The sequence below is a fragment of the Vollenhovia emeryi genome, unplaced genomic scaffold, assembly GCF_000949405.1.
Source record: "Vollenhovia emeryi isolate VEMERY1.0 unplaced genomic scaffold, V.emery_V1.0 DF939132.1, whole genome shotgun sequence".
Taxonomy (NCBI): domain Eukaryota; kingdom Metazoa; phylum Arthropoda; class Insecta; order Hymenoptera; family Formicidae; genus Vollenhovia; species Vollenhovia emeryi.
The window spans coordinates 1,321,852-1,332,832 of NW_011967234.1; the positions used below are offsets into that span (position 1 = coordinate 1,321,852).

The window sequence follows — 10,981 nt, forward strand, 5'->3', positions numbered from 1 at the left end:
CTCTTCTGTGTACATATTCTCTCAATTCATATCTGCGAAATTCTTATGTACGCTATCCACTATCCTACTGTATCAATCCGCACGGGTTATTAGAAAGCTTCACAAAATCCTCACCGCACACTTTTAGCTCGAGAATTAAAAATAAATCAAAATAAAAGTTTGAATTAAATACAATTATCGAAACAGATTATTTATTGAACAAACGGATTTGCATACTGTGAACGTAGGAAATAAGAAAATGAACGATTGTTTCTAATACTTTTTATATAATTAACAATTATTTCTCCCTTCACTTCTCTCTTACTTTATCATTGCCTCGTGAAAAATCCTCCCTTTTATTTAAACAATTTTATTATTATAAATATCAAGTTCTTATACCTTCTGCAGTTTATTATTTTTTACTTATTCATTGTGTCATAGCGTTTAAGCAATATCGCATTACTAATGTGTAACTGACAGTGGGCATGTTGCAGGACTAGGAGAGGTGGTCGGATCACCATTCAACATGAACCCATTTATGTTGCCGACCTGCAATCAAGGATATTCAGCCGCTGCCAGTCCGCTGCTTTCGTCAAACGGCAAATAGTGCTACGAGATGTAAACTCCGACGAGATTGACGTGGATCGTCGCCTTCGCGGAGATATTGTACGAACCGGCCGATTAGTATATGCGACCGCATCTGAATAATTGTGCAGATAATCGCATAAACAATGCCGCATTATTATCGCACCGGCGTACGTACATTGCCTTCGCGAATTCGACTTGCTTGTGGCTCTCTTTTCTTCTCTGCTACTTTTGCGGCAAAAAGAAAGAAGGGCTGCTTGCGGCAACATCATTGTCGTCGGAGTTAAAGTCTTTTTTTTTTATTGTTCTCCCTCTACGGGAACGCCGTGGACAGCTTTGTCATTTGGCGGAGTTAAAGTCGATAATTTCGTAAGGAATCAGGCAAATCAGTGCAAAAATCTATAAGACAACTATCTTGCTACGATCACCGATGATCGAATTAGTTAAGAAACGATACATATCGAACAACGAGAAGGTGTTTTTCTATAAATCTAACAGCTCGGTCAAAAGATGGCTCGGAATAATTATTAAAAAGTATATTTAAAAAAAGCAACTTTATCTTATTTTACAACAGTTCTAATAATTTATAGTTGGCATGAAATTCTTATATAAATAATAATTTTAATCAATTCGATATCTCCAATCGATATTTTATGGCAAATATGATCAATACAATTTATAACAGCCCCTGTTATACTATATTCCTTTATCCCATATGTAAGTGAATTCGTTAATTGATGATTTATTAATGTAAAAGTCATTTCGAAAATAATAATGACGGTAGATATTTTTCTTATTATTATTGATATAATAATGATATGCTTGCTGTATTTGACACTATTGACGAGCAATATTTAAACACAGAATACTTTAAATCTGTATTTTAGACAAAATTAAAATCTAATAAACCGAGAGCCAATCGCATGTACCGAACGAGAAAGCTAAGATGGTATCAAATATTTTATATCACTGAAACTACAGAGGCTGATAAAGACCGAAAGAAATTGACACCACTCGACGGACATATCGCTTATTAATGAATAACAGATACCATAGTTTTAGAGAGCATTTTCGACTTCGAAATTTTAACTTCCTACCCCTACAATTTATGACTAACCAATATCGCCTAGTTAGCGTACCGTGTAACGTAATTTGTAAAATATCTGTAAATATTGTTGCGATGTACAAAAAGAAAACTATTTCCAGGAATCCAACGAAACAACATTGACGTCACTCTAGAGTGAAAATTATTATACATAGGTGTAAATAAACGTAGGGTGTACGTAGCGCATCCGTATAATTGCGTCGGCGCCATCCAATTTTTTAACGCAATCTCGATCAGGAATGCACGAGTTTATGTCTCCATATCCAATTCAATTCAAAAATTGAATTTGTTGCAATCCGTTCCACTCTCCACTTTAAAACATAATCTAGATGAATGACCAGTATCTGGCAACAAAATCAAACCACAAACGTTAAAAAGTTGGATCGAACGCGACCTGTATAAAACGTATATAGTTGATTTGGATCGTTTGATAAGCCGGCCCGAAACAAATCTCATACAACTCACGAAAGTATACGAAGTATATACCGGATTGAAACTCCCAATTAGTCCAAAACTTTTTGCAGCGGTTTTACGAGCGTAGATCGTATCGTTTGTCAAAACAAAAGTACCGTTAAAAGTTATTATTATAAAGAGTTCCTTTTTGCATATCGAGAGACTTGGTATGTACTTTTCTTCTAGGAAGTGCATTCTTCGTCCCGGAGCCGAGCGCTCTGTGATCTTGTGATGTTGATTATATATATATAAATATATATATGTATATTGATTGTACCTTGGTTCAATCACGTCACGTCATCTTTTACGAGACGCGTTGTTCTTGTACGCACGCGAAGACACGATACGCACACTCGCGCGTATAAACACACTCGTCGGTGTATATTGAAATAAATTAAACTTACTTTTTGAGAATTAAAAATCTTGATGATAGAAAAGTTTATATGTTCTATTCTTTGCCCATATCATCTTTAACTACTGTAGCAGCTGTATGCAACCAATGTAAGTATTTTAATCCCGTTTGAATTTCGTACTGCGTTAACTTCATTCTTTAAAACGAGAGAATTTATATAAGTAATTTTTATCTGTAGATTATAAAATTTTTTTATCTTATAAAAAAGTAGATATTTAAATAGTGAAACTATCTCATATGCAATAGTTAAATCAGCAGAATAACAGATAATAATACATTGCAAAGTTATTAATGGAGTTATTGAAACTTTCTGTGTAACGATTACTATATGTAAAAACAATAATTATACTATTACGTCTTCTCGATATGTATGAAAGATGTCAGAGGAATTATTCAGTGTCGTAAGATCGAATCTGTGAATGAGAGAACAGAAATTATTTTGCATAATATGTCGCTCGAACTCAGCTGGGAACCTATTTGTCCCAAGAGAAAGAGAAAGAACAGGCCGGGATCAACAAATAGCGAAACAGGATCTGAAGGACCACTCCGGAGCGATTAGTTCACATGGTGTCCCATTACATTCTGCCGCCAAACGCTGGCGTGTATGATGCATGTATTGTGAGGCTGTTTGTGTTATTAGATTTAGATTGGCTGGCACGTGGCAGGGGTGGCGCGTGCCGCATTGCAAACGTTACAACGTGGGTACAATACAAAATCGTTTTTCTTCAAATACTGGTTTCTTTGGCTTCCCATAGAGGGGTATCGATTTTCACTTGCGCCCGGCTGACATGCTGTTACAATAACGCGCTAATTTCTGTGGTATATAATTTATTAAAAGGATACATACACAAGCTATAGGTATACGTTCCACAGTAGACATAATAACTGTATATAATCTGTGTAGCTTCCATTTAGTTTCTCGATTATTTAAAATTGAAAAAATAAAAAATTCAATTCTTTCGAAAAAATTTCAAGATATTTCATATCTTTAGAGAGAAATATATAAGAAATTAAACAAACAAGTTTTCCTATGTCAAACTATCAAATTTATGATAAGAACGACTAAATAAAAATTACAATTATTTTTCAATCTATTAAGATAAAATATGTTATTTAGACACCATTAATATTAGTCGACTTGACGTTACAATGGTAGTAATTGCATCATCAATATATAACAATATTCGAGGCTTTTTTGGTTAATCGGTAATCTTGGTTTCTCAGTCGTTTCAATCTTTATCTTGCACAAAGAGATACAACTGTATTTTCAACTCGTTGCGGTCAGCTTAATTTTTCGACCCACATACACAAGCACAATCTAATTTGAACTTAAAAGACTCCTTATAAAAAATCCTTTTGATAAAAAGAACAAAGTGTACCATTTTTGAAGAAGTCTATAATATTCATTTTAAGAGAGAATTATATCTTTTTTTTAATTTCTCAAGGAGACACAATGTTAGCGAATATTTATTAACTTGAATTTTACAAGTCTTATAAATAGTACTACAATCTGTATAAAATAAAAACTGTATATATAATAAATTATAAATCTTCTGAAGTGTAACAAGTTTGGATCTTTTTTTTTTTTAGTTGTCCGACTATCTATAGTTATCGCGCCATGCGATGTCTTTACCATTATTATGTTATCGAGGCTGAGCTTGGGTTGCGTGTCAAAGGGGATGAACATTCGGGCAAGCTGGGATAAGAGCAATCCGGTGATCCACCCCTGACAGTTCATCACGATAAGATCTGCTCGTGCAACGAGTCGGCTCCATTCGAATTCTGTTTGCTTTCTGGATCCTACGACATCGCAAGCCCATTGTACTCCCAGTGATGCGAAAGAATATTACCATCTGCTTATTACCGGTAATCTTCCTTCAATGGTATCGAATTTCCATGAGCTTGTCGAAATAGCGAATCTCGTCAACAAACGTTTCCAACGATTCGAAATGCATTTTGCACTTTTTCAGATACAACTTGTAAGAACGATTTAGTAAAAAGTTTAATTTGTAAATTCAGTTTTGTAAAAATACATGGAAAGAGCTATTAAAAAATATATTTAAACAATTCAAGAGGAAACCCCTTTGAGTTCTGCCATCTTATATGTATGTATTATATGTAAGTATAGAAGAAAGTCCTCTATTATTTGATAGGAGCTTAATATGAGATAGTAGATTTTCAACGTCCAATAGTAGTTTCGTAGAACCTTACAAAATTCTTAGAGTTTTTAAATATAATTTTTAGAACGATTTTTTTGCAAATTATATTTTCGTAATACAATTCCATCGATTATATCATCAATTTTCAAGAATTTAGATTTTCGCGTTAAATCTCCAAGAATAAAATTTCAGGAATTAGAAATTTTTACAATTTTCCTTTAATTTATAAGACAAATAAAATATTCAGGCTATAATATGTAACAAAATATTACATCTAATCCTTTGACACATAAATCATAATTTAATTTATTTCGTCATTATTAAATATGCATACATATTGGCTATATGTTTATATAAATGTAGTTTTTACACTAATAAACAAAAAAGGCGTGAGTGTTTTTACTGTACAACCACCCATTATTGAAAAGGAAACATTAACAGATCATAAATAATTTATCACAGCGCTCAATAGATGTTGAACATCACAGTAAAACCAACTCGGAGGTAGACTCCGACACAGAGCTAGGTTGGCCGAGCGGTCTAAGGCGCCAGACTTAAGTTCTGGTTCCCATCTGGGAGCGTGGGTTCGAACCCCACACCTGGCAAACTTTTTTTTTTCTATAGCGTATGTATAAATTGATCGATATATCAAACCTGTCTGCAACATTACATTCTCAATAGTATTTTTTTAAGTAAATAAATCAATAGAAAATATTTTGTATTTGATAATGAGAGTTTTAAGCTTAATATTTTCCAAAAATGTTCCTTTATATTTAAAATCTTATCATGTTTTTTATTACTTGATATATACCGTTTTAATAAATATTTCAATCATATAAGACAGAAATAATATAATGACAAGATATACATGAGAGAGGAATAAATTGCGTTTTTAAGAGTATAATATTTTTTTAGTGTTCTAGTAACACATTTTATTTTAATTAAAATTTATGAAGTATTATATAAAATTATTAAACAATTATTGTAATCACCTGCAAAAAGAAATTATAAACTATCAGCTCTGGATAAATTCTGTGATTATCGGTAGAAGCCTTTAGTCGAGTTCGTGGCGGTTGTATTTGAATAACACCAACATTATCGACTGTCGGAAATTTTCCACTGCCGAACGCGCAATATGCATTTAACTTTATAATTTAAAAATAATTTGATATGCAAATCATACTGCATCATTGCGTAACAGAATAATGTCATTTATAAATATTATAAATAAAAGAATTCTTAAATATCGCATTTTTCTCTTTTTACTATAATTTGCCAATCAACTAAAAATTTCAAGTTTGGAATAATTGTATGTCATTAAATTGAATTAATGAAATTCAGAGTATAGGAAATCATTTCAGGGTGCGAGACAGAACTAAAGACAGTGTCCGGACACGTGGAGGCTTTATCGGCAGTGCTTGAAAATGGGTGTAGCAGAATAGTTCTAAAAATGAAAATGCGTGTAAGGCGCTGGAATCAGCCAAGCTCTCAGAGGTTTCTCTCCGATAGGTTTCACATAATGCAAACGTTTATCCATTCTCAAATATCTCTCTGATGTTAATAAAAGGAACAACAAAACTAATTTAATGTTTGAAAGTATAACAGGAAGTAAGTACATGCCATCGATCTCTTTGTGTTACAATTATATTCAATTTTACAAACAAGTCGGCAATATAAACATCTGCTTCCATTTTATCTTATTATTGGTAGATATTTCAGATATTCCCTGCAGATAAATTCACAAATTTTCAACCCTTATAGACAGTTAAGCATGGTAGTACTAGATGTCAGTTGCCTATGTTTTTAATTGCAAAAAAGTTTGTAACATCAATATCATAATAAAATTAAGAAAATTTAACTTTATAAACTATAAAAAAATCTGCTTTAATCAGAAAACATAAACTTAGTAAGTATGTGATAAATACATATATGTATGTAATAAATACACAGGGCGAGAACGCATGAATTGCCTCAGCTCTCGAGGTGAGGCAGCTCATGCGTGTATGCGAATGTATTTCATGCGTATGAAAATGAAAAGTTTTAAGAGGTCCCCAGGAGCTCTCTGGGAGTTCCCCGTGCTGTGTGAGAACGTTCTCAGAACGTACTTCGTCATTCGCAGTACGTAATGCGATTATTCTGAAAATATCGCAATATACTTTTGCGATAATCTCAGATCGTTCTCAGTTTCTCCCTGTGCTGTAAGGGTAATATGTATTATCATATCCAGTCACATTTGTGTATAAGATCGAATATTTCAGACAAATCCTAAAAATGTCATATAAAAATGTCCTTAGGACGTCGTCTCTGTATTTATACTGGATTAAAAACACTAATCTTATTGGAGAAATTTGTGCGATTTCGGCGTTCACGGTGTAATTCGCTCTGTCGTTCTTCGCAATTCGAACGGGCAGGAAATAAAGAACGTCGCTTACTGCATTTCACAGTATTTTACATCGCGTACGGGAGTGTCCGAAATTTCGCGCGATCAATTTTCGCGAGTGAGTGTTGTGCAAGTGCCACAAGGAAATTTGAGAGGAGGAGGAGGCCAAGGAGGCATCGGGCAACGGCAGAGAAATCGTAAGGTAAGTGTCTTACATATTTTTGTTATTTGCTACTTGTGCAAAATGAATCATCTATTCTGTGCTTTTATTTTATTTATTCAAATGATTCCAACGAGCATTCGAATAAGTGTTAGAGACAAAACCATACGTACAAAATTTTGTGAGTTCATATTTAAAAGGAAGACTTTCAGTATTCTATATAATTGTTTTAATAAATACCCATTTTTTTAAATATAAAATATAAAGTATATTTAATACAATAGTTTCGATTTTGCATAATTAGTCTATAATAATCGTATACATTTTTGTATTGTTACAGTTTAACATGTATAGTTAGCGATGTACAACTTTGTTGTTGCGAACCGTATCAGTGAGTGACAAATTACATTTTATTTTAAATTGACGTTGCGCATACAATTACTTCTTCGCGTGTATACAAATTCTTAAAAATATACAATGCTTGACTACAAACTGCGCGCGCGAAGCGCGCGTTTTGTCATTTCTAGTTTTATATAAAACAGAGATTATTTTAGAGATTTATATAAAACAAAGAAAGATTATTTTATCCAACGTGACACGCGAACGTATTTTCTTTTTACAACCTATATCTCGCCAAAGACCCTACATCAGTGCGGCGGTGGCAATCGACAACGCCTTAATAACATTTCTACATTATCCGGCGATCAAGTTTTGAAAGATCATTAAACGAAACAACGTGAAACGCGATCGTAAAAGCAGCTGGCCGAAGTTTCCGCATCTCTTTCCGAGCAGCCTCGCGTGTCGAGCGAAACGAGACGAGCAGGGCGAAGACGATGCACGAGTATCGGCCGTAAAGAGGCAGCACGTTTCATTAGAAAACGATGAAGCTCCGATATAACATTATATTATCGGGACAGCGCTGCGTCCCGGTCGTAAAATGGCCGAATACATACGGCAAATGATCGCGGGGGTCTCGCGCGCGATAGTTTTCGGGATCGTTGACAGAAGATACGAAGGGGGAGTCGCGGAAACATTTACTTTTAGAAGGCCGGACTGACCACTGTAGTGGCCAGGAGCAAACTTGAAAACTTTGCGGTACATGTAGATTACATATGTGCATAAATTTTCTGTTTAAAAAATTACAAATTTCAATGGAATAATGCCGGCCCTCTACAGGCTAACAAGGGGGCCCAGTCCGCGCCATAAACACTCGACGTAAACGTATCCAGAAGGTCCAGCGCGAGCTCAGACTCCGGGACCCGCGCTAATTTGGTTTTACGTTACAGAGTGATTATAATAAGTATGCGTACCCCGACGTAACGGGGTAACGTAACGCGGATCCGGTCGGCGCCCTAATCCGAAACAAAGCATCCGTTTCGGCGAGAGCACTCATGTAGGTGTGGGACCGCACACATTGTCCCGTAGGCGAGCTCCTCCCGCTATTGCGATGGAACACATTCCGGGCCAAGTCCCGGAGGTCAGGGGGATATCATATAATTACGTCGAACCACTTTACGCGACCTCCTCGGCTACCTTGAATCCGAAGTCGATTGTTCTCGCGCGGCGGCCCTCTCCATCTTCCCCGAATTCTTCTCAAAGTCTCTCGAAAGCGCACTTACCGTTCGGCACACGTCATGAACATAACGGCGTTTGTATTTTCCTGCCGGGACGTGGATACCATGCAGATAAGATGATTCGGGAAAGTCGTCCATCTTTCCACGATTTCAAGGGAACCGTGAAATATACATGGGACCGTGGGACCAAGTTTAAAACTCATTTCTGTAAATTAACTCAATCATGAAGAGTATTCAATCTTTGTCACGAAATGATAAGAGCTTTCCAAACCAAGTAAAAAGTAAAGTTTTAATTGAGATTACGATCTCTATCTGTATGTATATAAAATCGATCCCCTGTTAAAAAACCCCGCCGGTTAAAAAATAGTTAACAATTTTCCCTTTAAGCAAAATGAAAAAGAAATGACTCCAGATTCTATTCTAACACCTTCCCACCTCTCCCGCGCGAGTAATCGATATTTTGCGGCGTTGCGTATCTTTGCAAATAACCGGTTCACCGGTACAGCATCCGCGTGACGTAATAAAAATATCACAATATTTACGAATCGTAATAGGCGTTACGCAGTCTGTTCCCGCGAATCGTGACTGTTACGTGTGCCGGAATGAAAATAGCGTATGAATGCGGCTTACTGACGACGGCATTCCAATAATAATTTACAATACGGAGAAACCTCTCTTCGCGCGCGCGAATAACAGGTAATGACGTACTTAACGAGTACGGTATAGATTCCGCTTAGGCGTATACGACGTAGAGGGGTTCAGGGTTCGAGGTTCAAGTGCCCGTGCACACGTTTCACGTGTGTCGCCGAGGTGTGGGCTCGAACGTGAATTCCGAATACTTCACGCACGTGTCTAATAGTACGTTCAAACACAACGGTAAATTAGCGCCGGCACAGCTCCATCTCGAAGGGCGAATTCCCACATTAATCGACGATGTTACTGCCGGCGCGTCTCGAATGGCTCCTAAAGCCGCATTTACGACATAATCTGAAATTGTGTTGCTGTAACCGATTAAAATTGTAATTGCCCCGCTATTGCAATCGCGATAAGTCCCGCGAGGAAATTTATAACGCGCGCTCTCTCGGTGGTACACGGCTCTCCATTGTGGGAGAAGTCGCGGTTCAACATCCGATATACTTCCTGCAATTCACGACATACACACACACTCATTAAGAAAATGCCCCGACGACATTACAGCTACTTCAGCGTCATAAGCGCTGAAAAGTCTCTTCCTAAAATCGATACATGCCCGAGTCGAAATTTTGGTCCTATGTTGAACCTTTAATTCTATTATATAGTAGGACCTAAGACAGTAAAAGAGGTCGAACTGCAAGTACAAAATTTACTGCTACTTTCAAACTGATAGTGTCGGAAATTTCTTTTGCCAATTTAGCATTAAAGTAGGTCCTTTTAAGTAGGAGCTAAAGTAAATTTATAGAATTAAAAATTCAAGGGAGGAGTAAAAAATATGTCATCAAAGTAGGTTATTGCTGGTCTATGTAGGTGTATAGATCACCTAAGTAGGTGTATATTATCTTTAAAAGTGTCAAAATAGTACCAAAATTTCGACTCGGGTGCCGGTGCCACGCACGACGTGATCCACATTGATTCTAATCGATAGAAGAGAGATCGCGCTGCATATTGATAAGCTATTTCGCAATATCTCGTTACGATCAACCAACTAAATTGCTTTACTATCACAAATGTATAAAATAATTGTATTTTTTATACATTCTTCTCTTTCCTTCATAATAAATTGCATGTATATTACGATAGATGGAAATAGTCTTTATAAAATAGACGCAGATCCTTTACGTGCTCCATCTTTTGTAAAACAAACCTTGTTAGACCGAATTTGGTAACGACTATCTCAAAGTAGTACAATACTACTTTCGTTTGTGTTTGACACTCCGTCTGCCGCCAAGTCGTCGCTCAAAAAATCTAACGTAGAAACTCGTGTGGCGAATGAAAGTACACACAAGTCGTATCCCTCGCCGTCAGTAAAACATTCCATTCAATCCTTTTTTCCATTTCGTTCTCAGTCAAAATTTTAACGACCAGCTTATGTACTCATTAAAAACAAAAATATCGCTACGAACTTAAAAATGTTTACTACGTGAAAACTTTCCTCATGAATGCACACGATCGTAACGCTTTGATCAATTACCACACGG

The 10,981-nt window shown here is 36.1% G+C and overlaps 1 protein-coding gene and 1 non-coding gene across 4 annotated transcripts in view; both read left to right on the plus strand.

Moving 5' to 3' along the window:
• LOC105568014 (transcription factor collier) overlaps positions 1-2,562 on the plus strand; it is an 80,065-nt gene extending 77,503 nt beyond the window's left edge. The window contains exon 14 of one of the 3 annotated variants that reach the window (XM_012023354.1): positions 474-554. Coding sequence is in view for 1 of the 3 variants with exons in the window: in XM_012023353.1 (XP_011878743.1) it covers positions 474-586 (113 nt within the window). In the remaining 2 variants the exon portion in view is untranslated. Of the gene's footprint in view, positions 1-459 lie in introns of all 3 variants that reach the window. The other 2 variants (XM_012023353.1, XM_012023352.1) reach the window with 2 other exon arrangements.
• A 2,652-nt stretch (positions 2,563-5,214) lies between these two features.
• On the plus strand, positions 5,215-5,298 carry Trnal-uaa. Its single transcript has one exon. It is a non-coding gene; the product is annotated as a tRNA-Leu (tRNA).
• Positions 5,299-10,981: the final 5,683 nt, after the last annotated feature.